The sequence below is a fragment of the Miniopterus natalensis genome, chromosome 16, assembly GCF_054644295.1.
Source record: "Miniopterus natalensis isolate mMinNat1 chromosome 16, mMinNat1.hap1, whole genome shotgun sequence".
In the NCBI taxonomy this organism is placed as follows: domain Eukaryota; kingdom Metazoa; phylum Chordata; class Mammalia; order Chiroptera; family Miniopteridae; genus Miniopterus; species Miniopterus natalensis.
The window spans coordinates 31,296,048-31,322,284 of NC_142096.1; the positions used below are offsets into that span (position 1 = coordinate 31,296,048).

At 37.7% G+C, this 26,237-nt stretch overlaps 1 protein-coding gene across 5 annotated transcripts in view; it reads right to left on the minus strand.

The window, feature by feature from the left end:
* Positions 1–1,481: 1,481 nt before the first annotated feature.
* The window catches only part of IL7 (interleukin 7), a 40,932-nt gene continuing 16,176 nt past the window's right edge, over positions 1,482–26,237 (minus strand). Inside the window, exons 3-6 of one of the 5 annotated variants that reach the window (XM_087825179.1) lie at positions 9,393–9,473; positions 8,191–8,322; positions 3,742–3,795; positions 1,482–1,601 (exon numbers count right to left, since the gene is read on the minus strand). In XM_087825179.1, coding sequence (XP_087681305.1) covers positions 1,482–1,601; positions 3,742–3,795; positions 8,191–8,322; positions 9,393–9,473 — 387 coding nt within the window. The remainder of the gene's footprint in view (positions 1,602–3,741; positions 3,796–8,190; positions 8,323–9,392; positions 9,474–26,237) is intronic. The other 4 variants (XM_087825178.1, XM_087825181.1, XM_087825180.1 and 1 more) reach the window with 4 other exon arrangements.

Consider the following 26,237-nt stretch of genomic DNA (forward strand, 5'->3'; position numbering starts at 1 on the left):
TGTATGATCTCCTGTGTGGAATCTAAAAACAAAAGCTCATAGAAAAAGACACCAGACTGGTTACCAGATGCAGAGGGTAGGGGATGGGGGGGGGGAATGCAGGCAGCGGGTCGAAAGGTGCAGCCTCCCAGTTATATGATAAATAAGTACCAGGGGTGTAATGTACAACAGGCTGACTATAGCCAACACTCTTGTATGCTACGTAGGAGAATTGGTAACAGAAAATCCTGGAAGTTCTCATTGCAAAGAGAAAACAGTTTTCCTTTTTTCTTTCTTTTCTTTTTATTACATGAGAAGATGGATGTTAGCTGAGCCTATTGTGTTAATAATTTCACAATGCATGTAAATCAAACCATCATGGGCTATGCCTTGAACTTATACAGTGATGCATGTCAATTATTTCCCCATAAAACTGGAAAAAATATCCTGTTGAGATTAAGGGAATCTGACAGTGTTATTACATAGGCCATTTATTATCAAAGGAGAAATGTTATCCAAAGTAAGAAATTTGTTTGTAATACTGTATGAAAATATTTTTATATACAGATATAGTGTCAAAATTAAATATACAGTCCATTAATTAAAAGGCAAATATATATATATTATTCTCTGAAAAATATACTTCCCAAATTGCAAACTCATTTAGACAAGTTTTATTACACATAAATGACAGAAGAAACTCAGCACTATGACTTAGCATCCTTAGAACAGGTGACTTTCTATTTTGTGAAATTATTCTTTATTTTCGTGTTAAAACATTTGCTATGCCATCTATTGGAGGCACTGTGCTACACATTCCTGTTTAATTACCACTTGATACCGCTCTTCAGCATCTTGGACTCCTTTCTGTTTCTGCTTTAAGATACATGACTCTTGTTTGCCTGGGCGTTATCCATGTCTCACTGTCAACTCTGAAACATTTCCAGCCCGAAGACGACAGTTTCCACACTGGTTGCAGTATACTGGTGCATAGCAGGCCATAAAATTATTTTGGTAATAAAGCTATGTTCATTTTTAATCCTTGTAACCTTTATATACGTCACAGATTTTACATGTCTTCTGAAATTTTTTTACAGGTCTAAAAAAGTATTATTGATTGCAGCTAATACCTTACATGGATTGTCTTACAAAAAATCAGCCCCAAATTAACAGCAGCTGATATATGTCCACATACGTATGGAACAGTTCATTGATTGCAGCATTCAGTTTCCATTGTTTGTGTCCTTCTAGTACCACAGTGTGTATTTCTCAATTGCTCTGTGAAATGAGCATTCATGCAGAACACGCGAATAGTCCTATCACTGGCCTTGTGTACATTCTTGGTAATAAGGTATGAAAAGTTAATAAGGTTTTAACCCATTTTTACCAGGATGCGTTCAGTAACTTCTAGGAGGCATTCTACCCCGAAAAATTGCACAAGCAGATCGATTCTTGAGGGATGCAACTAAAGTTCACGTTTTTATATTGCCACGCCATATTTTTCAATGTTCTTTAGTGCCACTCAAAATTTTATTCCAACAAGTTTTTATCTTCTGTAGTAGTATCTTTAGGAAACACATTTCATCTTGTTTTTTCTGTTCCTTTGAAGATTTTTTCTCTTCCTACAGAAATATAGAAAAAAGGTTTTAAGTTCACATTTTGATAAAAATACATGCTTTCAAATATTCAGTCTTTAATTCCCATCATCTTAGGTTCTACTGAAAAGTACGTGTCACGGAAAAGGAGAATCTTGTGTGAGGTTTTTAAACTATGATTTCTAACTCTAGTTGTGACAATATATAGGAAATTCAAGGTGGTTGTGGTTTAAGGTTTAGAATTCATTAAAGAGCTATGTCAGGTGGCTGCAACAGTGGGACAAGAATGCTGTTTAAACTTTTGTGAGAAAGATATCTGTAAACTACTCAAGTTTTTTAATATGGAAAAAATGTATTTTTGTGGAAGGAAGAGCTAACACTGAAAATAGGTAAAGTGTGTTGGCAAAGAAGATAATTAAGGATCTCCCTGATTGAGCTTGTGCCCTGCAGTCCACCCCAACAGTCTGGTATGCACCTGCCTCGTGAGCTAATTTTCATTTGCGGATGAAAACCCTAAAAAGTTCCCCATGCAGCCTACAGAGAGTGGGGAGAGGTGCCTCACATGGAAGGGACATGCGGGGAGCAGCTTTGCCTGGACTCAGCTGAGAGACTCCTGTGAGCCCCTGGGAAGTGGGCTTGGGACAGGGCAGGGGACCTTCACTGGGGTAACAACCAATTATTGGGTGTTTTCTAGGTGAGATGTGTCCAGTGCTCCACATACATTATTTCATTTTATCTACCTATCTCTGAAATTACTGATTTTGCCTTTTCACTGATGAGGAAACGGCTGCAAAGAGGGTGAATGAGCCGCCACAGTCACATGTCAAGTAAGTATAGTGACCGGGTCTTAAGCTCGGCTGTCCTATTTGTAGTTAAGTCACAGATTCGGATCTCTTTTAAGTGTATATTTAGGAACATTAACCCAGAACCCTGAAATAATCCATTTAAAAGATTAGGCAACAGATATCAATAAATATGAAGGAGAATTTCTCACAGATGTTTTAATGAGGGTCCCAGGACATACTAAAAGTACATATGGAGGTTTATGTGACCAAGCAGATGTGAAATACACAGACTTGAAAATTTCATGACTTTTCCTCAGAGACCAAGAGTGAACATTCACAAAAAAGACAAAAATGAAGGACCATGATTTATTTTATTTCTGTTATCCTGGGAACACAGATATTATCTGCTTTCTATATCTTTCTTTCCAATTTTGTTGTTGTTCTCATGTCCTTTCATTTTTTTAAAAATTAAACTTATTAGGGTGACACTGGTTAATAAGATTATGTAGGTTTCAAGTGTGCGTCTCTATAACATGTGATCTGTGTATTGCACCGTGTGCCCAGCACCCGCATGTTCTCAGCCAGAAGCCCTCCGTGTGTCTTCACCGCTCGGGCATTCATTTCAATTCTGCCACTTCAAGTGGATTCCTAGGCTTCCTGAGGAAGGGGGCAAGCTTCCCCCTTCTCTAAGAGGGGCAAGGAATTTTCACGTTCCCATGTATCTATTGCTCAAATGACATTATAATAATAATGGAGATATGAAAGGAGAACCTGTCACTCTTATGAACCAGGTGTGTCCATTTGCACATGTGCTTTCCTAGTTAATACTGATATCATTTTACTGTTTAATCAAATTTAATTATCCTGAGTTCTTCATTCACATTTATATTTATATTGCTATATAACATTCTGCAATAATATTTACTAGTATAAATATTTAATATAAATAAGATAGAATATTCACATACATATATAGTATACTGTATACTAATAAAATAGGTATAAAATGTGTTCTCATTTTTAATTTGTATTTCTTTACTAATGAAGAAGGATGGCTTTTTTTCTTCATATGCTTGTTTTCTAGTTTATTTTCTCCTATATCGTTTGTTCCTTCCTTTTGCCTATTACCTAGTGATGTTTCGATTTTGTTGCTTTTCGAAAAATCAATGATCTGATGTTTCCCCTAGCTACTTTTATTTTAAAATAGTGGTTATTTAAAAAACAGTTTAAAGGGATCCAATTTCTAAGAAGTACCTTCTTGCTACTTTTATTAACATTATAATGAATATTTTTAAAACCAACCATAAAAAAGAAAATTCAAAGAGAAACATTAAGGAATTAAGTAAAAACTGATAAAAAAAAAATTGTACAATTATTCTTACCAAAGTCCTAGTGGGCTGGGCTTCACCCAGGGAAAGCTGTTTTTTTTCTTTATCCTTAAAAACAAAGTTACATTTACAACATTGAATATTAATTCTTTATCGCTTCTCCCATTAATGTAATTGCTAATTTTCATATATTATTCTCAGATCATCTGATATTTTTGAGAATCTACTTTAAATTATGTGTTGTTAGTATGGCAGAATACTAATTTCATTTAGAAATAGAATACAGGCATACCTTGTTGTATTGCGCTTCGCTTTATTGTGCCTACAAATTGAAGGTTGTGGCAACCCTGCACTGAGCAAGCCTATTGGCACCATTTTTGCAACATTACTTGGCTCTGTACCTCCGTGTCACATTTTGGTAATTCTCTCAATATTTCAAACTTTTCCATTATTATTATATTTGTTGTGATGATCTGTGATCAGTGATCTTTGATGTTGTTATTGCAGTTGTTATGGGGGAACCATGAACTGTACCCATAAAAGATAGTAAATCTGACAGATAAATGTGTCCAGACCAGCCATTCTTCTGTCTCACTCCCTTTCCTTGGTCCTCCCCATTCCCTGAGACACAATTATACTGATTTAGGCCAATTAATAACCCTCCAACGGCCTCTAAGTGTTCAAGTGAAAGGAAGAGTTGCACACCTCTCACTTTAAGTCAAAAAGTAGAAACGAGTAAGCTCGGTGAGTCATGAAGGCATGCGGGAAGACAGGACAGGCTGAAGGGTAGGCCTCTTGCAGTGAAGTTAGCCAAGCTGTGAAAGCAATAGAAACAGCCTCGAAGGAAATGAAAAATGCTACTCCAGTGAACACACGAGTGCTAAGAAAGCAAAACAGCCTTATTGCTGATAGGCAGAAACGGTCTGGAGAGAAGATCGGACCAGCCACAGAATTCCCTTAAGCCAAAGCCTAAGCCAGAGCAAGGCCCTAACTGTCTTTAATTCTGTGAAGGTTCAGAGAGGTGAGGGGGGCTGCAGAAGAAAAGTTTGAAGCCAGCAGAGGCTGTCTCATGAGGTTTAAAGAAAGAAGCCATCTCCGCGACACAAGAGTGCAAGGTGAAGCAGCCAGTGCTGACGCAGAAGCTGCACTGTTACCCAGACAGTCTAGCTCAGATAATTATCGAAAGCGGCTGCACCAAACAAGAGATTTTCAATGTAGGTGAGACAGCCTCACGTTGGAAGAAGGCGCCATGTAGGACTTTCACAGCTAGAGAGAAGTCAATGCCTGGCTTCAGAGCTTCCAAGGACAGGCTGGAGCTCTTGTTAGAGTTAATGCAGCTGGTGACTATGTTGAAGCCAATGCTCAATTTCCATCTTGAAACTCCTAGCGCCCTTAAGAATTATGTTCAGCCTACTCTTCCTGTGCCCTATAAATGGACAACAAAGCCCGGATGGTAACACACCTGTTTACAACATGGTTTGCTGAATATTTTAAGCCTATTGTTAAGACTGCGCAGGAAAAAAAAAAAAGATTCCTTCTGAAATATCACTGCTCGTTGACAACGCGCCTCGTCACCCAAGAGCTCCAGTGGAGCTAGACAACATGATTAATGTTGTTTTCATGCCTGTTAACACAACATCCATGCTGCAGTCCATGGAAAATGGAGTAATTTCAACTTGCAAGTCTTATTATTTAAGAAATACATGTCAAAAGGCAACAGCTGCTGTATACAGTGATTCCTCTGATGGATCTGGGCAAAATAATTTGAAAACCTGGAAAGGATTTGCCATTCCAGATGGCAATAAAAATCTTTGTTATTCGTGGGAAGAGGTCAAACTATCAACATTAACAGGAGTCTGGAAGAAGTTGTTTCTAACCCTCATGGATGATTTTCGGTGTTCAAGACTTCAATGGAGGAAGTAACTGCAGATGCGCAGAAATGGCAAGAGAACTAGGATTAGAAGTGGAGCCTCGAGATGTGACTGAATTGCTATAATCTCATGATAAAACCTTAATGGGGGAGGAGTTGCTTCATATGGATAAATAATGGAATCTACTCCTGGTGGAGATGCTGTGAAGAGCTGAAATGACAACAAAGCATTTAGCATATTACATAAACTTAGTTGATAAAGCACCGGCATGATTTGAGAAGACTGACTCCAATTTTGTAAGAAGCTCTACCGTGGGTAAAATGCTATCAAACATCACATGCGCCAGATGAGTCATCTGTGAAAGGAAGAGCCAATTGATGTGACAGACTTCACTGTTGTCTTATTTTGAGAAATTGCCATGGCCTCTCCAACCTGCAGCAGCCACCGCTGATCGGTCAGCAGCCATCAACATCAAGGCAAGACCCTCCACCCACAGAAAGATGACCACTCACAAAGGCTCAGGTGATGGTCAGCATTTTTTTAGCGCTAAAATCTTTTTAAATTAAGGTATGTACATTTTTTTACTCATAATGTTATCGCTCACTTAGTAGGCTACAGTGTAGTGTGAACGTAACTCTGGGATGTGCACTAGATAACCAAAAAGAATGGTGTGGCTCGCTTTATTGCGACATTCGCTTAATTGGGGTGGTCTGGAAGGGAACTCGAAATATCTCCAAGGTATGCCTGTATGAGGGAACAGAAAGAAGCAGGAGAGGTTAGTCTTCTGAATACCTGGATTTTGTAGGTATGCCCAGCACTGTGTTAATGGCTGTGAGGCATGAAAACCTAATATAGAAGGGTATAGTAACAGAGGCAAAACTAGAATTTTAATCAGCATGAAAATAAAAGTATCACTAAACTGTGAAATCCTGACCTTATATCTTCTTACACTTTGCCCATCCGAAGCAAAATGAAATAAACAACAGTAAATGCCCATAGCAGGCCTGACTCATGAAGAAAAGTCAGTGTAGCTGATGGTCTTTAATGCCTTACCTTATCACTTTAAGAAAAAGGTGGGCTGTATCAGGTCAGTTAGTTTTGTGACATAATTTTATTTCATTTCAAGAATAAATCACTTGTGTTTTCCTTCTTGACAGCTGATTTTGGAACATGGTGATCCATTCAGAGATCAACACATGAGAGGAGGAACTGCACGTATATAGCATACCCAAAACCCTTAACCTTCGAAGGTCAAGAGGTGATATCGCTAGTTTGTTTGTAGTTTTTCAGTTGAGCCTTGACCTGAGGCTTATACTCAGCACAGTGTTTCCAACAGTCACTACTAAGCAACTGGATATGTAAGCACCGAGGAACCTGCTGGCCATTCTTGCATTAGGCAGGAATTTGGAATCACTATGAGTAATGATTAAGAGCTGGTAGGTTAGACTAGAAAGTCTCCATGAATCTTGAGCGTCGCCTTGAAGGATGTAAAGAACAGGACAGATCACATTTATAGAAAAGAGAACAGTAGAAATCCCACATACGGGGCTAACACTAACATAAATAAGGGAACAAAATGGGAAATAAGCTTGGCAAACCCAGGACGCCAGGGGAGACTGGCTTGCATCGTGTAGGTAAGGTGATGAGTGAACCGGTTCAGCTGATATCATCTTCATCATCACTGTCAGTAGGGCTCAAAAGCAGTCTTACCATTTCCCTTTCTGGGGGCACCTACTGGTATTAAAAAATAACACACAACCCTTTTTCTATCATAAAATTTAAAAATTTTCTTTAAAAAAATAATAAGAAACCTTTTGGCTTTGTGTGACAGCTGGTAAAATTCCTGAAGAGGGAGGGAATAGTGATAATAACAATATAACATCTATTGAAACTTTTTGATCCTAAGCACTTTATGTGAATTACGCCATTTAAGCCTTTAATAGGCTATAATGTACATACTATGTTTTCTTCCATTTTGTAGATGAAGAAACTGTTGTCTGATTCAAGATAATGTCTTCCAAATTCTGTTTTATTGATTAACAACCATCAGCAGAGATGTAGGGAAAGATTAGCCCTATACTTATCTAAATTATTGAAGCAAAGAAATAGAAAATTGTTGGAGATTTTATATACACACACACATATATATACACATACATACATATATATACACACACACATATATATGGAGATAATATATATAATATATATAGATTATATATATATCCAGTGTTAATGTAGAAAGACATGTGTTAAGTACATTTTACCTGTTTTATTGGCTATGAGTTTTCATAAATTTATACACATATGGATTAAAATTATTAATAGGTTTTAGAGATAAAAATTTACCTTTCCCCACCCAATTTCTCACACTAGGCTCCTTGAAGGTTATTGTAGCAATGAAGTTCACATATGTTTTTACTTCCTTTTTAATAACTTTTGATTGGCCCTAGCAAGAAGTGAATAGGCACTGAAGTTGAGATTTTCCTCTTCTGGAGTTAAGTGAATGTCTTTCAACTTTAAGTTAAAATAAGCAGCTAGAATTCTATGATAATGGATCATTAGAGAATGATAATATCCTATCACGGGAGTAGTTTATATTTTTGTTCAAAGTAAACAGTCCTCAGCTTACCTTCCTGGTGCAGTTCAACAGTTTTAATGTGCCCTGTGAAACTATTGATAAGGGGAGCTTGAATTCCTCAGTGATATTCATTTTAAGAAATTGCTTCAACTTGCGAGCAGCAGCTTTTAAAAACGGAGCTTCCTATTACAGAAAAGAAAAAATCAGAAGGGCTGTGGTTCACATAAAATATTAAGAAATGGAAAGCTTTCTTAAGGATCCTAAAGCCAGAGCCCTATTGCTGAATAATGCCCAGCCTCCACCCGGCTTCTATTCCAGTTAATCACATGACTGACAAGCAACTAGACGGAAACTCTGGAGCCCCAACCGACAGCCTGAAGGGCCTGCAACTTGGTTTAATGATTAGCTAGCTTTTTAAATTCTCTTTCCCTGTTATATATGTGAGTTCCTACCACGTGTGGGTGAACATAACAAGTTTACTTAATTGTAAGCAAAATAACCAAAAGAGAGGTCTTCTGGAAGCGACAATAATAAAAGGTATGTGTGGTTTTTCTTACTGTTACTATCTTGAATCTTTTGAGCTATGGATGGATAGCTGGTAATAGGAAAATATAGGGTTGTATTCATCTAAAACAAGTTTTTCAGACATTTACTGTAATTATAGAATTTTTTAAAAAAGGATTTATGAATATATACTATGAGATGTCATGAGGTTAACTCAGCTACCATGTGTTTTAAAAAGGTCTTTGAATACCATACTGGTTTTTGTGCAAAGAAATCACACAAACGTTGAAAGTTTTATAAATTACATTATTACACCAACTAGAAGTGGTAGAGTTGTGAAGATTAGCAAATATTGAAAGAAAAAATTCCTAAATGCTTACAACTAAATTATGCCCATAACTTATGTTTATGTGTGTGTAAGCAATCACTCTAACAAGCATTTTCCTACATAAAGATTTCAAAATCGATGTCTTTGAACTCAGCAGTGCTTCTAGCATTTTATAAGTGAAAAATGAAATGCTAAATTAAAAAATATATATTTATCAAATATGCCCAGGGCTATTTGTAAAGTAAAAGTATAAAAGAAGAACACAGTATGATTTAATAGATCAGTGGAAACTGTCTGCTTAGAATCAAAGGAATATGTTATTAATATAATCAATATAATTATCTAACGGAGATACAAAAAAATATAAGCTTCTATGAAATCAAGCTCGAAGGACATATAAACTCCAAATAATTATCATTACCTTATCATCATCACATGAGTGCTTTTTAAAAAAGTTATGTTCATTATTCAGGCAATTGCTATCATTTTCTATTATCCTGTCCTGTAATAAATAATATAAAATTAAATGATTAAACTGAGGACTTCTCTAATATGGAGTAATTATAAAAATAACAATGTTATAATACGTGGTAGTTATATGTACATTTTAAGGAAAATACCTTTAGCTTGGCTTAGCTGACTAGGCATGAAGAATATCGTTTTCTACGGCTAAAGAATTAAAAACAAGCCTCACAGACTCAGAGCTCCCTCCCGGCTCCATAGTTTAACCCCAGAAATCATTGAAGGAATCTGGCTCATTTGGGGAAATAAAAGTACCTATTTTAGAAGTTATACTATATACAAGAAATATTATAAATTTTGAGATCTTGAAGTTGAAATGCATTTAAAAAAAGGCTATCTGGTCCAATTTCCTGCCACTCTCAAACAGTAACGAAGGGAATTTTCATTAGAATGAAAGGAAAACCTCTTGAGTAGTGAGGGTAATAGGAAAGTAATTCTGCAGCACTTTTTACAGGCCAGTGTGTCCTGGATGTTTGAGGGAGACATTTGCTAAGAAACGATATGTGTGGGTTGTAATGTGGGAGTGGGAAGGCCGACTGGTGCATCCTCATATTTCCTTTCTAAGGAATGAGGTCCTCCTAGGTAGGGACTGCCTGAATCAAGAACTCAGGGGACACATTAGGAAGAATTTCCTAAGGACTCAGGTTCTCTGGTGCACCGGGTTGGACTAGGTCTGGCTGGCAAACGCAGGCCATGATCAGAGCTTCCAGGACTTCAAGCAGTCTTAGCCTGTGTGATGTCACACAAAACACAGGGTAACAAGCGGAGTAGGGCAGGGTTTTTGTCATGGGCTTCTAATCGTTGTCTGTGTCTCGGAAAGTGCATGACTCTTGTCACCTGTGAAAAGCATAGATGGTTTCTGGGTTCATCCTGACCCTAAATAAATATACTCTCTGCTTTGCCTTCAGAAATTAGTGTCTGAACATGTAATCATTCACTTAACCATTCGATGCTTACAACGGGCCAATGGGCAAGGTCCTCTTCCAAGTCTATCGGGGAATCAAAGATTAAAAAACATTCCCAGCCTTGGCCAGCTGTGCTCAGTGGTTAGAGCGTTGGCCTGCAGACTGAAGGGTCCCAAGTTCAGTTCCGGTCAAGAGCATGTACCAGGGCTGTGGGCTGATCCCAGCCCCAGTCAGGGTATGTGCAGGAGGCAACCGATTGATCTGTCTCTCTCACATCATCGGTGTTTCTCTCTCTCTCCTTCTCTCTCTCCCTTCTACTCTCTGAAAAGCAATGGGAAAAATATCCTCAGGTGAAGATTAAAAAAACCCCAAAAAACCACAGACCTAGTTCTTGCGCCCTTTGATATAAAGGGTGATGCTGTATGCATTGGACATTTTTATATCACTTTTTTTTATCTTTGGAAAAGTGTGTTTTTGTAAGCAGATTTGTTAGTGCCAACCACCCGCCTACTGCGGACATCTCTAGCACAAACACATATATTCTTTATAACTAACCCCAGGCTGCCCTTATACACATTCCTGAAATGTAGTGGAGAATTAATATTTGTCTGTTAATTCATTTCATTATAGCCTTCCATTTACCCCAAGAAAGAGAGTAAATCAAAGAATCACACATACATTTCTCTTTGATAAGGCATGCATTCATTTTTTTTTTTTTTGCTATGCCATCCTTCTAAGAAAGAAAATAGACAAAGTGCAGCTGATCTCTAATATTCTCCAATTTATCAAAAATATTGCATGAAAATATGTCATAGAATTAGTACCAATTTCTTGGGGCATTTTAACAAACTGCACGATACATGAATATTTGAAAAGTCATACTGGTTAAGTCACTGCTCCTGGTATTTTATAAACTCATTTGGGGCAGGTACAGAACGGTAAATGTACCAATTGATTTGTTTGCCAAGTGTTTGCTCCAGTATATAAAAATGTTACTATTCCCCGGAAAGATTGACTTCCACAGAAGTCACAATTATTACTGACTAGATGACATTAGTACATTTTATGAATATGTTAAACAAAAGTGTAAAACTGTACAGTTACATTTGCCTCCTGAAAGTGTTTTCATTGAAACCTTATCAGAAGAATGACACAGGCTAAGATTTATAGAATCGTGGAGTTGGAAAGAGCTTCTCTATCCATTTTTTGATGTAACAAGTACATAAGTTTACTTTACTAATAATAGTTTCTTAGAGTCACCTTGACATATTTGAAGATTTATTCATATCTATTATGAATATGGAAAATCACAAGGGAAAAGCCAAGGTCACACTGGCTCTGGACTCAGGTATCTTCCAGTGTAAAACAGTCTATCAGCTGTTCCTACAATGCACTGTCCTATCAGTTGTTCAAAATACATCTTCTTTTGCTGTCTATCTTTGATTTTTTTCCTATTGTAACAGTCTCTTCTTCAGAAATAATAATTATGTATACAATGGATTTGTTATTTCACTTTTCCTTTTATATAGTTATTTGCCTTTGATTTTTAAAAAATTTTGTTTTATTTTGTGTTTCTCTGTCATGTCTTCCTGTTCTAATGGGTGCTCATTTTGGGCTTTTATTTTATTCTCCATTCCCTCTGAAACCTAGAGAACTCTCTCTCACTTTTTTCTATCTTTCATCTGATATTTTATTATTTTTAGCTCTTTTTAAATTTGGTTTCTTAGTGTTAAGAATTTTTTTTTTTTACATTTTCTACTGCTTTTGTGGATAATTTAGGATCTAAATTCTTCATTTCCCTTATGTATTAATTTGATAATTTCTATGTTCATTCATTCGTTCTTTTATTTTGGTAGTATCAATGCATAGTGTTTCCTTTTTGATTTCACAGTTATTTTTTGAAGGGATGCTACAATAAATTAAATTATTGTGGCTGAACGTATGTATAAGTTTTCTTAATTTATCTCCATTTAACTAACTTGCTTGGTTGGTCAATTCTCTTTCTTCTTTAAAAACATCTTGACTTAACTAATGCCCACACACACTGAATACTCTCAGCTAGTAGTCTAGTTTTTAATATACTCATCTGTTTTTACACTCATGATTTGAGCTGCATATTTACTTAGTCAATTTCTTAACACTAAGTCATGCCTATGTATATATTTCACTTAAATACTATATAAGCCAAGGAAATATTAGTATGAAAACAGAGTTGTTTGGAGGACTTTGGTTCTAGTCTGTCATGTAAGGAGCCCAGGAGTTGCCACTCAATCATAACAAGTAAGAAGTTGAACAGACTGAAGAATCAGGAACACTTCTTATAGCCTTCAGAGAAGTGAGGTCACAGGGCAAACTGCTGCCCCAAATATTGGAGCGACAGAAATGTGGAAACAAAAATCACAATTTGCAGGAGAAGAAACCTCCATGGGAAACAGTGCTGGAGTAAGGAAACCACAACTCTAGTTGTTGAATTGCTGGAAGCTCAGAGTGGACAAGTCTGAGAGCTAAAAACTCTAAGAAGGCCCTGTCTTTGGGGCTGGGAGCACACTTTTCTGAGTTTTACCTGCAGGAATTCTATGAATTCCTCACAGTGGATATCTGAAAAAAATCCCTTTATGCTCCTGGTAGAGGGAGGGGAGAGAAACCATTTTGAAATATGCCAGAGCATTATGTTCTTAACAAGGTCTGCCCTCAGGAGAAACTAGTTAACCAGAGCCTAACCTATCTGGGGTAAGGAAAATACCCAACCTAGCCCCCTCTCACCATTCTGTCTCACCTAAGGGTGGCAAGTACTGAGAAGCACTGGTCAAGTGTGCAGCCCAGAGGCACAGACTGATCAGAAGACTGAGACGTACTCACGGACTATAAAATACTTCCCTTCTCTCCATACCTCCCATTCCATTACTAAAAGCTTATTTACCACACATCTTTTTACCCAGTGAATCCTGTCCACATTTCAACAAAAATTTCAAGGCATACTAAAAGGGAAAAAGCACAACTGAAAGAGACAGAGCATTTACCAGAACCAGAATTAGATATGGCAGAGATGTCAGAATGATCAGACAAGGGGTTTTTAAAACTATGAATAACATGCTAAGGCCTTAATAGGGTAAGCAGAAAACATGCAAGAAAAATAGATAATGTAAGCACAGAGGTGGGAATTCTAAGAAAGAATCATAAAGAAATGCTGCAGATGAGAGAGAAAAAAACCACTGCAATAGAATAATGGGCTCTTTATTAGTCTAGACATGGCTGAGGAAAGAATCTCTGAGCTTCAGATATGACAATGGAAGCTTCCAAAACTGAAAAGTAAAAAGGAAAAATACTGTGGGGGAAACAAAAGAGAATAGTTAGGAGCTGTGGACACCTACAAAATGTGTAACAAATGCACAGTGGAAATATCAGAAGAAGAAAAAACAACAGAAGCAATATTTGAAGCAATGACTGAGAATTTTCTCCAAATTAATACCACACACAAAACTACAGAACCAGGAAGCTCAAGGACCACAAAGCAGGATAAATGCCCGAAATCCTATGCCTGGGCATACCATATTCAAACTTTAGAAATCAAATATTAAGAAAAATTCACGAAAAAAAGCTATGGGGTGGGACCTTACTTCTAAAGGAACAAAGAATTACAACCAACTGCTCCTCAGAACACACGCAAGCAAGAAGAGAGCAAGGTGACATGTTTAAAGTGTTGAGAGAGGAAAAACGACCAACCTAGAATTCTGTACCCTGAGAAAGTATCCTTTAAAAGCTTTCGTAAGATCAAAATAAGGCAAGGATGTCCTTCTCACCATTGCTTTTCAACATCGTATTGGAAGTCCTGGCTGATTCAATAAGAAATGAAAAGGAAATGGAAGGTACACAAATTAGGAGGGATAAAATAATTCTTTTTTACTTTGTGACATCAACTATGTACACAATTCAAAAGAATCAAAAAATAAATTAAAAACCTCCTGGAACTAATAAATGATTATAGCCAGGTTGCAGTATACAGGTCAGTAGACCAAAATTCATTGTTTTCCTGTATACCAGCAAGTGGAAATTGAACTTGAACGCACAACACAATTTATGGTAGCACGCCCAAAAATGAAATACTTAGGTATAAATCTAACAAAATATGTACAAGATCTTTATGAGGAAAACTATAAACCTGATGAAAGGTCAAAGGAGAACAAAACAAATGAAGAGATACTCCAAGCTCGTGGGTATGAAGGCTCAACATTGTCAAGATGTTAGTTTTCACAAACTGAGCTAGAGATTTATCACGATCTCAATAAAAATCCCTTATTTTGTGGATATCAGCAAAATGATTGTAAAATTTACGTGGAGAGGCAAAAGATCCTAAGTAGACAACTCCATACTGAAAGATCAAGTCAGAGGACTGACACTACCCAACCCAAGAGTTATTATAAAACTACAGTAATCAAGACTGCGTGATAAGGGCAAAGGAACAGACAGATAGTAGAGCAGAAGAGAAGCCCGGAAATAAACACACATCAACAGAGTCAAGTGACTTTAGACAAAGGAGCAAAGGCAATACAAGGGAGCAAAGATAGTCCCTTCAACAAATGGTGCAGGAACAACTAGATATCCACATGCAAAAAAATGAATCTAGGCACACACCTTACAAAAATTTTTTGCCATCACAAAAAATAACTTAAAATGGATCACAGTTCTAAATCTAAACACAAAACAGTAAGACTCCTAGAAGGTAATATAGGAGAAATCCTAGATGACCTTGCGTATGGTGATAGCTTTTTAAATACAACCCCAGAAACATGGTTCATGAAAAACTGATAAACCAGACTCATTAAAATAAAATCTTCAAAACACATACATACATATTTCCCCCTGATTATAATAATTATAGTAGCACTACTTATATCCATACGCACAAACACACATGCACATATATGGGATGCATGTGTAATATGTACTATGATATATAACATATATGTAATTTATACTATATTATATATACTAATACTATCTATACTATAATATATATCATATCATATGTCGTTTGTGTATTACACACAAACACCTATCTCTCTGAAAACAAAGTTTGCCAATTAAAGCTTCTTTAGGACTTGCTCCCTGCGGTTGTTCACATAGACAGACAGGGAATCAACAGATTCACATGCTGTCACTTAATCGTTGCACTGATTAGCCTTGCAGCCACGATGACTGATTTCTTAAGATTCTGAGTGCTTTTAAATGGTAGCATTCCACCCAGAGGTGACGTTACCTAGACAAGGTAGTACAGCGGGTCCTCAAATAACATTGTTTCTTTATGACCTTGATGAGAAACCCTAGGAACTTACTCTGTTTATATCAATTAGCTTATGATAAAATAGGCTTCATTATAGGTCTTTTCTCCGAAGTTGCAGAAACCTATTACTGACATTAAGTAAGGACTTACTGTCAAGATAGGAGTGTGTCTGTGTGTGTATATATTTAGGTTACATAGCCTCTTTTTATATTACTGCTTGTATTTCTTTAGAGTTGGTTCCCATAATTGAGATTTGCTGAAGAAAACTGTATATTTATTTTAGAAACAATTCACACTTCTACCAGCAAATCAGGGAGCTCTTTTGTCTCATCCTTGGCAGCACCAGATGTCATCAACCTTCAGATTTTTACCAGTCCCGACATATGACAATTTGTGCCCCATTATAGTTTAAATTTGCATTTCCATGGCTGCTAGAAAATGAGCATCATTTCATGTTAATTGACACCTGGCATTTCCTCTATAGGAATAGCCTGCTCTTATCCACTTCCTTAGGTTGTCTTTTAATGATCAGTTTGTACCTTTACTTTCAATGTTTTACTTCAGGTACATCTCTCATATAATGCATATTTTATACAGTTAGTCTTCCTTAATTTCATAGTTTAAAATAATTCATATTTGTCAGATATTCATTATTGTTTCCTTATGTTCCTTTTCATTTGTTTTGTAATTTTGGAATATAAACTTTAGTACACAAAAGAAAATTCTTTTAAAAGTGCATTCCAAAAACATATAATTATATTCTCCCTCAATATAAATGGTATACATATCTATTGATCCTTTTGATGTAAAGAGAGGAATTTATCTTCTCTTTTACTTTCTCTCAGTCCTTCTATAACCATATGCTTTGTATATTATTAGTTTTTAGATGAAACATGTTATTTATTCCTGTATCTTTGATAACGATCTAGACATCACTAAATAGTTCATTATTTAATAATAGCCATTTCTCACCATTTACTGATTAATATCTTGTTCAGCTGGACTAATCTTAGAGTCAGGTTTTCATCATTGTTTTAGATAAGGCATTGGTATCCTTACTGAGCTCTGTGTATCTTTTTTTAAATTCTCACCTGTGGATATTTTTTCCACTGCTTTTCAGAGAGAGAGAGAGAGAGAGAGAGAGAGGAGAGGAGAGAGAAACATCCATGTGAGAGAGACACATCTATTGGCGGGCAGCCTCCCGCATGTGCCCCGGCCGGGATGGAACCCAAAACCAAGGCCCACGCCCTTGACAGGAATCGAACTCGAGACCATTCAGTCTGCGGGCCAACACTCCAACCACTGAGCTAAACAGGCCAGGGCCAGCTCCGTGTATCTTTATTTTCCTTACACATTCAGTGAAATTTGCCCAGGTTTAGGATTTTGGATTCATGCTCTTATTACAAATCTCAGTAGAGATTGATTGGCTGGAGGTAAAAGTTGGTGAAAAACTGGAGGGTAACCCAATTTCATTTTCTTTTATTAGAAACCCTTCCTTCCTAGTCTTCCAGAAAGGACACTTGCTTGAAAATTTTCTCCTTGTGATATCCAGCATTTGTCTCTTGTTATTATTGTTGACTCACAATCAACAAACTTTATTTTTATTAAGTACAAAATCATATTTCTCTTCAATCTTGGAATTTTGGCTTCTGTTTCATTTGTTATTTTTTTCTTCAGAATCACTTATTATTCATAGATTACCTCTTTGGACTATGGTATCAATTACCTTCTCTTGATTGTATATATGGACAAATACAGACTAATAAGTGTGTATATGTTTGTGTGTATGTGTGTGACAGGGAGAGAGGAGAGACAGAGAGAAAGATGGGTAAAAGATAATACTCATAGTTTTGTAGTTATATAAAGTCTTTTGCTTTCTTTTTGGGAGACTTTACATGTATGTCCCTGATGGTTACAACGTAAAGTGACTCTTTTTATTTTTTAATCCTCAACTAAGAATATGTTTTTGTGGATTTTAGAGAGAGAGGCAGGGGGAGAGAGAGAGAACCCATCAATTTGAGAGAGAAATATCAATCAGTTGCCTCCTGTAGTTGCCCCAACTGGGGCCAAACTGGAAACCGTTTGGTGCAGGGACAAAGGTCCAGTCAACTAAACCATCCAGTCAGGGCCACTCTTTTTTTATACACGCATTATTATACGCCAGTAATTTTCAACGTTTTTCATCTCATGACACACATAAACTAATTAAAATTCCATGGCACACCAAAAAATATATTTTATTTTTTGCCAATCTGACCAAATAAAATAGGTATAATTTTAATTGATTTACAAAAATAATGATAATACCCTTTTTGCTCCAAAGCAACTTAAAAAAAAATCAGGTGCTTATATTTGTATATAAGGATTTCTGGTACCAAGAATTAACCAGTCAGAGGCAACCTTATTATGTGACATGACCAGTAAGACACAACTCTGTTATATGACCTATATATTTATGGTTCAAGAGAGGGCATTCACACCCGGATGGCTATTATTGTGTTGGCTGTTGTCTTTTTTTTTTTTTTTTAATGTATCTTTATTGATTTCTGAGAGAGGAAAGGAGAGGGAGAGAGAGAAACATCAATGAGGAGAGAGTCATTGATCAAACCCGCAACCGGGCATGTGCCCTGACCGGGAATCGAACCCTGATCGCCTGGATCCTAAGTCGACGCTCAACTGAGCCACGCCCGGCCAGGCTGTTGTTATTTTTTTAATTTGATAATGTGAGGGGGGGAAAGGTCAGTGCCCCTGACTAAATAATCATGTACAGCAAGTTTTAAAAATTCTTGTGACACAACCGGTTGAAAATCGCTATTATTCACCATTAAATTTCTACCTGATAGAGATGAACTCCTCTCAAAGCACAATTTTATTTCTGAAATTCCCCATGGCAGTATCTTATGTGTGCTTTTTTAAGAAAAATATTTTATTTTCTCCATCATCATTTATCCCCTCTGCCCTCTTCCACCTCCACCCAGTCCCCTCTAACCCCACAGTCACCACTCTGTTGGTCCATGTCCGTGAATTCTCTTTTTTTCTTTTTTGCTCAATCCCTGCACTCCCTGCACTCCCCCTCACCTCCACGCTGTCATCCTGCTCTCTATCTATGAGTCTGTCTCTATTTTGCTTGGTAGTTCAGTTTGTTCATTAAATTCTACATCTGAGTGAAATCGTATGGTACTTGTCTTTCTCTGACTGGCTTATTTCACTTAGCATAGTGTTCTCCAAATCCATCTATCCTGTTGCAAAGGGTAAAATTCCCTTTCTTTTTATGGCTGAGTAGTATACCATTGCATAAATATTTCATCCACTCATCTACTGATGGACACTTGAGCTGTTTCCAAATCTTGGCTGTTATAAATATGCTGAAATGAACACGGGTACATGTATTCTTTTGAATTAGTGTTTCAGGTTTCTTTGGATAAATTCCAGAAGAGGAATCACTAAATCATAAGGCAGTTCAGTTTTTAATTTTTCGAGGAAACTCCATCCTGCTTTCCACAGTGGCTGCATCAGTCTGCATTCCCACCGATAGTGCACGAGGGTTCCCCTTTCTCCAACACTTGTTGATTTGTTGATGGCAGCCATTCTGACAGGTGTGAGGTGATATCTCATTGAGGTTTTAATTTGTGTTTCTCTGATGATTAGTGACATCGAGCATCCTTTGCTATGTCTGTCTCTTGGCCATCTGTATTTCCTCTTTGGAGAAGTGTCTCTTCAGGTCTTTTGCCCATTTTTTAATTGGATTGTTCGGGGGGGGAGGTTTGTTGTTGAGTTGATCTGCTCAACTTGCTGTCAAAACCTGACTCTAGAGATGATTACCTTCGTGACATCACCAGTTTCCTGGGTAAAGCTGTTTCTCTAGTGACAACCACCCATATCCCCTCTGGTTGTGGAGAGGGATCATAGCCCTTATTAGGTCCAAAGCATTTTTCTGGGCACTGGAACTCCACACACTCCCATTACAGAGGATGGCGTGGTGTTCCTGTCATCTCAGCTGTTCTCTTCATTAGTTCGCAGTAAGGTGTTTTTTACGGAATTAATTCCACTTCCACCCCTGGGCTGGGCTTTGTTGGGTCTAATACTTAGATGCTAGGTCAGTAAAAATGATCCCATCTTCCCTGCCAGAGAAAGTGGCTCAAAAAACAAAGGTCTAAGGCAATCAGGGCCTTGGTATTCCACTGGCATATGGATTGCTTCATAGGTAATCCAATCAGAGTATAGCTTGGGCCTTGGTTGGTTAGTTACAGTCAAGACAATGGTCATTCTTCTGGATATGAAAGAAGCAAGAAACTCTGGTTGCTATTGGTAAGCCACAACCAGAAGCCAAGTGACACATGAAGAAATGCAGAGTGAAGAGAATTGTAAAGAAGTAGAACTGAAGTTCTAAGCCACAACTGAAAGCACTCAACTGCTGGACTTTTCAGTCAAGTGCCAATAAGGCTCTGTAATGTTCAAATTTATTTGCTTTCAGTTTTCTGCTATTTGTAAGCGAAAGCGTACTAACTAAAATACATTCTTGAGCCTGGAGGGTTTCATAACAGATACCCTGGTTTCCAGCTGCTCTAAAAACAACCTCCATTCTGATGAGCTGTGTCTACCAATGACAACCTGTGGCTTGCTCCTGCTCAACCTTCACGTGCTCAGAGGAAGTTCACCTTGAGCATTAAAACGGCTCCTCTCCTAACAGATTCTTAGAGCAACTTATTTCCAGCCCCAAAGAGAGTAGTTTCTTCTTTAAAAAAAAAATCTGTCCCATGTCTTGTCCCAGGAATGTCTTCTTCCTGGAATGATTGAAGGTGTAAATAGCACCCAACACAGCAATAATCACGGCCACCATTACGACAGCCCACACCCCAGACAAAGCAGGTTCACGGACTCAGCGGGGAAACTAAAGACACGCACAGCTCGCCCACAGACGGGTTTGCCCAGTTCCAAAGCCCAGGCTTTTCTGCTGCACCGAGTTTGCCGTCTAAGTAATGTGAATGCGATTAAAAAATTTTCAATCGACAGAGTTAAATAGAAGGGTTGAGGTAATACTTTTGAGACAAAAGACAAACAGGAAAATATATGCTTTTCTAAACCTTGAACCCTGCCCACATGACATAGTCTGCAATCCATTTTCTTTGCTTTCATTGTGTCTTAGAGAACGAATGGGATGCATGTGCACATTCATATTTTATGCATCAAATAGCGTGAAAGCTGCCTTAATAGTAAGGATAAATGCTATAAAAGGAAGATTACTTTGGCCAGTCTTAGGAATGAAGTATAACCTGAGCTCGATCTTAAAGGTACTTAAATGTGAGCATGTGAGTATCTGGGGAGACGGGGGAAGAAGTTCCAAAATGAGAGGGCCCAGAGCACAGGTACAGTTAGTACACTTTCGCTTACAAATAGCAGAAAAGTGTGAGGCTCGTTCGGGAAATAGCAAGTAGGCTAGTCCGGCTGTGGTGCAGGGAGGGTGCGGGCAATACCGAGTGGGAATTAGGCTAGAAAAGCAGGCTGGGAGCGGGCCATGCTTCCCAAATGCCCGGGGAAGGCATCAGCCCTGCGTTCCGCAGACAATGAGGGGTAACCTGTGGGAAGCTGCTGGGCAGGGCTGTGGCATGATTTCAGCTCTGACTTACAATGTTAGTACATGTTGGGGAAGTGTTCATACCATGATGCCTGCCAGCCTTGCCTGGAGAGTCAGATTAGGTGGTGAGTAGACATAAATTACAGAGAAATACAATGTGAGAAGGTAGATATGGAGCATGTGAGAAATACCCAAGGATCGGAAGGAAGGCTGTTGGTAAGATTTCTGATTCCCTGGAAATGTACAGCTGGAAAAGTCCAGCAGAATAAAGGAACTGACTCCAATCTGGAGATATCTTCTTAGGTAAACAGGCTTCTTGATTTTGGAATAGTTGCTGTGAAATAAATGATCAATTAATCAACTCCGAACTTATAATCATGTTCCAAATTTTCTACCAAAAAATTAGGAGAAAGAAAACACATATAAAACTTTCAAACAGATGTTTGTGCACTCAACTCTGCTTGCGTTGCCTGATATCTCGGGTTTCTTTATTACTGAGAATTCATCTTCAACAGACAGGTTTTGAGGAGATATCATATATTTGCAAAGACTAAGACAGAAGCACATCCTTCTTAAACTCTGCATTCCTTGCCTGCCCTTCATCTGTTGCCCAACTTTTCAGGTTAACAAAGGGGAGAGAGTAGGGAAACTCTTTTGGCATTACCATTTATTTTTTTGTATAACAATAAATATACATTAATTATACTCTGAAATTCAAGAAACAGGATATATTGAATACAGTAATTTAATAGCCAAATCATGTTTCCTACCAAATTTTATGCTAACCTTCTAATATGACTATGTAGCACTATTAGTTCCCAACTGTAAATTAATTAATCAAAGCTCTGTGGCTACCAAACTGTGATTTTGTTAATTCCACAGTCTTTCCTATGACCAAGAGAAGCCCAAGGAGAGCAGTTCTAATGAAATTTATTGTTATTTTGCTTCTTGTTTAACTTCCACTTATAAAATAGGGTGTTTTATATTGCATGATTTCATAGGACATAGACAGTGGGAGAAACAGAAAGTTAAATGCTTTAACAATTAAAATGGATGGTCATCCACTGTGGAGAACACTCCAAGAATAAGACAGAAAACACCAGCCTAGAAATAACATTGGAAATGACCATTATCAAATGTGGTGTTTCAAAATAATATCGTCAAGGGCCCCTAAAATGCTGCAGAAAAGTTAGAGAAGAAAACTTACGAGTGTGAATTTCCACTTGTGATACTACCTCTCTAGAATTTCTTTGATGAGGCTCAATTTAAGGCAGATCAATCAGCAGAAAGCACTAGAAACACTTATCGTGTTATGAAGAAAGAACAAAGGGCGATGCCACAGAGGGTAATGACTAAATCTTGGCTGTTAAACGCATTCTTTAGCTTGTGTAAAGTTCCATACGCATGGAAGTCTTTTTCTGGAGGTGAACATATATTTTCTATTCATGGGATGCCTTCCCAGCTTCACCAACATACCCTAGATACACATCTTGGTTTTTATTCATTGGTGTTCATTAAGGTGTGGTTATCTGTGGTTATGCGATTGGGGATAAGAAACAGTAGTCTAGAAGTGCATGAGGCAGCAATTGGCAGATTTCCTTAAATATCAATGTTCACTAAGAATTAGAAACCTGGTAACACATCCACTGTAGTCAGTACAGTGCCCAGATGAAAAGGTAATGCGCATCTTGCTCTGCATGTTGGCATGAGTGTTACACAGAAGCTTCAAACAGGATATCCATTCTCTGTCTGTTCTAAAAAGACTGTAATCCTACATCTGTGCCATGGAAAGAACGTTGAAACAGGTGTAGATAAGTGCATCCCAATATTTCCACTATTGGCATTAAATGATTTTTCAGCAGGAATGGGCCTCTGGGATCATGCAAACCAAAATTCTAATATTCTGACTTGTGAATTTTAAGGCCCTAGAGCAGTTAATTGACTTGTCCAAAGCCTCCAAGCCGAAGTGACAAAGCTGGGATTCTGACCCAAACATTTCCAGACCAGGAGACCTTCCTGGGGCAGGCACTGTGCTGATGTGATGTAGCCTCTCCTTGGACATCCCTACCTGCAAATGAGTACCATGAACTTGAGCAGTGGTTTTCATGAGGGCCAATTAGAAATGGGCAAAAGATGGTGCAGAGTGGTCAAGGCTGGAGGCCTCGCTAGAGTTTGCTGTAGGGTTTATTTGAAAAAATTCACGGATAAAAATTTGAAAATCACAGTTATTGATGATCTACTTCTAAGTTCTATAAAAGCAAGATCATCTTGTACATGTTAAAAACTTTTAAGAATTTCACTCTCACCCAGCCGGGCTTGGCTCAGCGGTTGAGCGTCGACCTAGGATCCAGGCCATCAGGGTTCGATTCCCGGTCAGGGCACATGCCTGGGTTTTGGGCTGCAGCCGATCAATGACTCATCATTGATGTTTCTATCTCTCTCTCTCCCTCTCCTTCCCTCTCTCTGAAATCAATAAAGATGTATTTTAAAAAAAAGAAAAGAAAAAAAAAAAGAATTTCACTCTCATAAATCAAGCAATGTGTAGCCACTCAAAAATATAGGTTTTTATTTGCTTTTGTTTTGAAGGGTGTGAAATGGGACATTTAGGAGGTGTTATTGCAGACATTATTTCCAACATGAAAAATAGCATAAGAGCCATCACTTCTTGAATGCTCGCTAAGTTTCAGGCATTGTTTCATGAACTTTACATATATTAATTCATTTAATCCTTATAATGTCCCCATGAAGTATGGGTTCTAATTTTATCCCCATTTTAGAAATAAGGAAACTAAAGCATAAAAAGGTTAAGTAATTTATCCAATGTCACTAAGCTAAGCAAGTGGCACATTCAGACTAAACATTCAAGCAGGATCTCTTGCATCATAACATAAATATGTTCATTATAAATTACTCACAGTCAAGTTAAAACATATCTGTGGTCTTCATGGTGCACAGAAATCTTTTATCTCTACAAACTGCAGAGATAATCTTTTAAACTATTTTTTTTATTATTGGCTTGGGGGGGGGCGGGCAGAGAGAGAAACATCAATGTGAGAGAGAAACATCGATTGGTTGCCTGCCATAAGCACCCTGACTGGGGATCAAACTTGCTACCTAGGTATGTGCCCTGACTGGGAATTGAACCCACGACCTTTTGATGTATGGGACCACACACTAACCAGCTGAGCCACACCAGCCAGAGCATGATGTTCTATTTTATACTTTTGCGAGGTTTTAGCTCATTTTAATGTGCTTCCATCATTTTACCCCAGCAACACATTTTAAATCATGAATAACAGTGATACATGCACTTTTAGACACTCTTGTATCATCTAACAAAGTCTGTTAAAGCCCATTACACAGGTTAGAATCTATGTTGTATCATTTCTTTGTTGTAAGGAGATTATAGTTGTTTCCAAAACAAGTATGAATGCCTCAGCAGACTGAGAGTACTCAAATGTCATATCTTTTCAATTTTTCCTGTTATACTAGTTCTATCCTGACTTGCTAGATTTGCAGAAATCTTTCTTTTCAGGCTCCTGAATTGTGTGAAAATACAGAGAGTTTAATAGTCCAAACAGAGGATGTTTCCTTCCATTGGCCACATAGAGAAAGCAGGACTATCTGATCCATCCACAGCTTTTGGCTTATACTTTTTCTTCCTGCTCGTGATCTCTGTCGCAGCTACGAGGCATCAACACATAAAACCCATGCAACAGAGCTGGCTGTTCTTGCTGGTCCACATATTATACCAGCTCCAACCACGCACAGGCCTCAGGTACCAAAATTATAACAATTTAATTCATACTTATATGCTCAATATTGTTTCCAAAGAGACTCGCAATGGCAGGATCCCCGGATCTGAAAGTGCTGCCAGTCCTTGCTTTTCTAGAGAAAACTTTCACCAACAAACATCTTGAAACTGGTGTGGAGTCCAGGTGACCAGTTCAGATTCCTTTCTCTGATGATGAATTCCCCTTGTCAGTGGAAAGCAGCCAAGGACAATTCAGTCTTTCATAAAGAATCTAATATCACCCTGCTGTTGTGGCTCAGTTGGTTGGAGTATTATCCTGTGCACCAGAAGGTCATAGGTTGAGTCCCTGGTCGGGGTGCATAAGAGAGGCAACTGATGGATGTATCTCTCTCACATCTCTCTCTCTTCCTTCCTCCCTCTCTAAAATAGAATAAAATAAAATAATAAAATAAAATAAAATAAAATCATGGGACCTCAAAAAACTACAGGTTAAGTTCTTCATGTCATTCTGCCAAGGAAAATATCTATGAAAATGTAATTATTTCCTCCCTAGCAACTAGTTGTTCATACCAAGGGATGTTGGATTTGGAGAATTTATGTAGCCTCAACATAAATACTGCTGATCTTCTATGTTTAATTAATTAATGTATTTATTTTCTTTTAAAAATAGACTTTACTATTTAAAACACTTTTAGGCTTAAAAAGAAGAGAGTGCACATGTGTCCCCTCCTCTCCATCCATCCGTGCCTATTATTAATGTCTTGCATTAATGTGCGGTATCTTTGTTATAATTCATGAATCAATATTGTTACATTATTAATCACTGAAGTTCATAGTTTTCATTAGGGTTCACTCTGTGCTGTAAAGTTCTCTGGGTTTTAACAAATGTATGTCATGTATTCACCATCAAAGTGTCATACAGTCTCATTGCTCTAAAATTACACTATGCACCACCCATTTCCTAACCCCTGGCAACCTCTGATCCTTTTAATGGCTCCATAGTTTTGCCATTCCTAGAAGGTCATATAGTTGGAATCATGCAGTAAATAGACCTTTAAGACTGGATTCTTTCACATCATATACATTTAGGATGCCTCTGTGTCCTTTGTGGCTTGGTAGCTCATTTCTTTTTATCACCGTGATATTCCACTAAATAGAATGGTATGGTGTCTGTCCAGGTTTTTTGCCCATTTTTTATTGTTATTGTTGAGCTTTAACAGTTCTTTGGA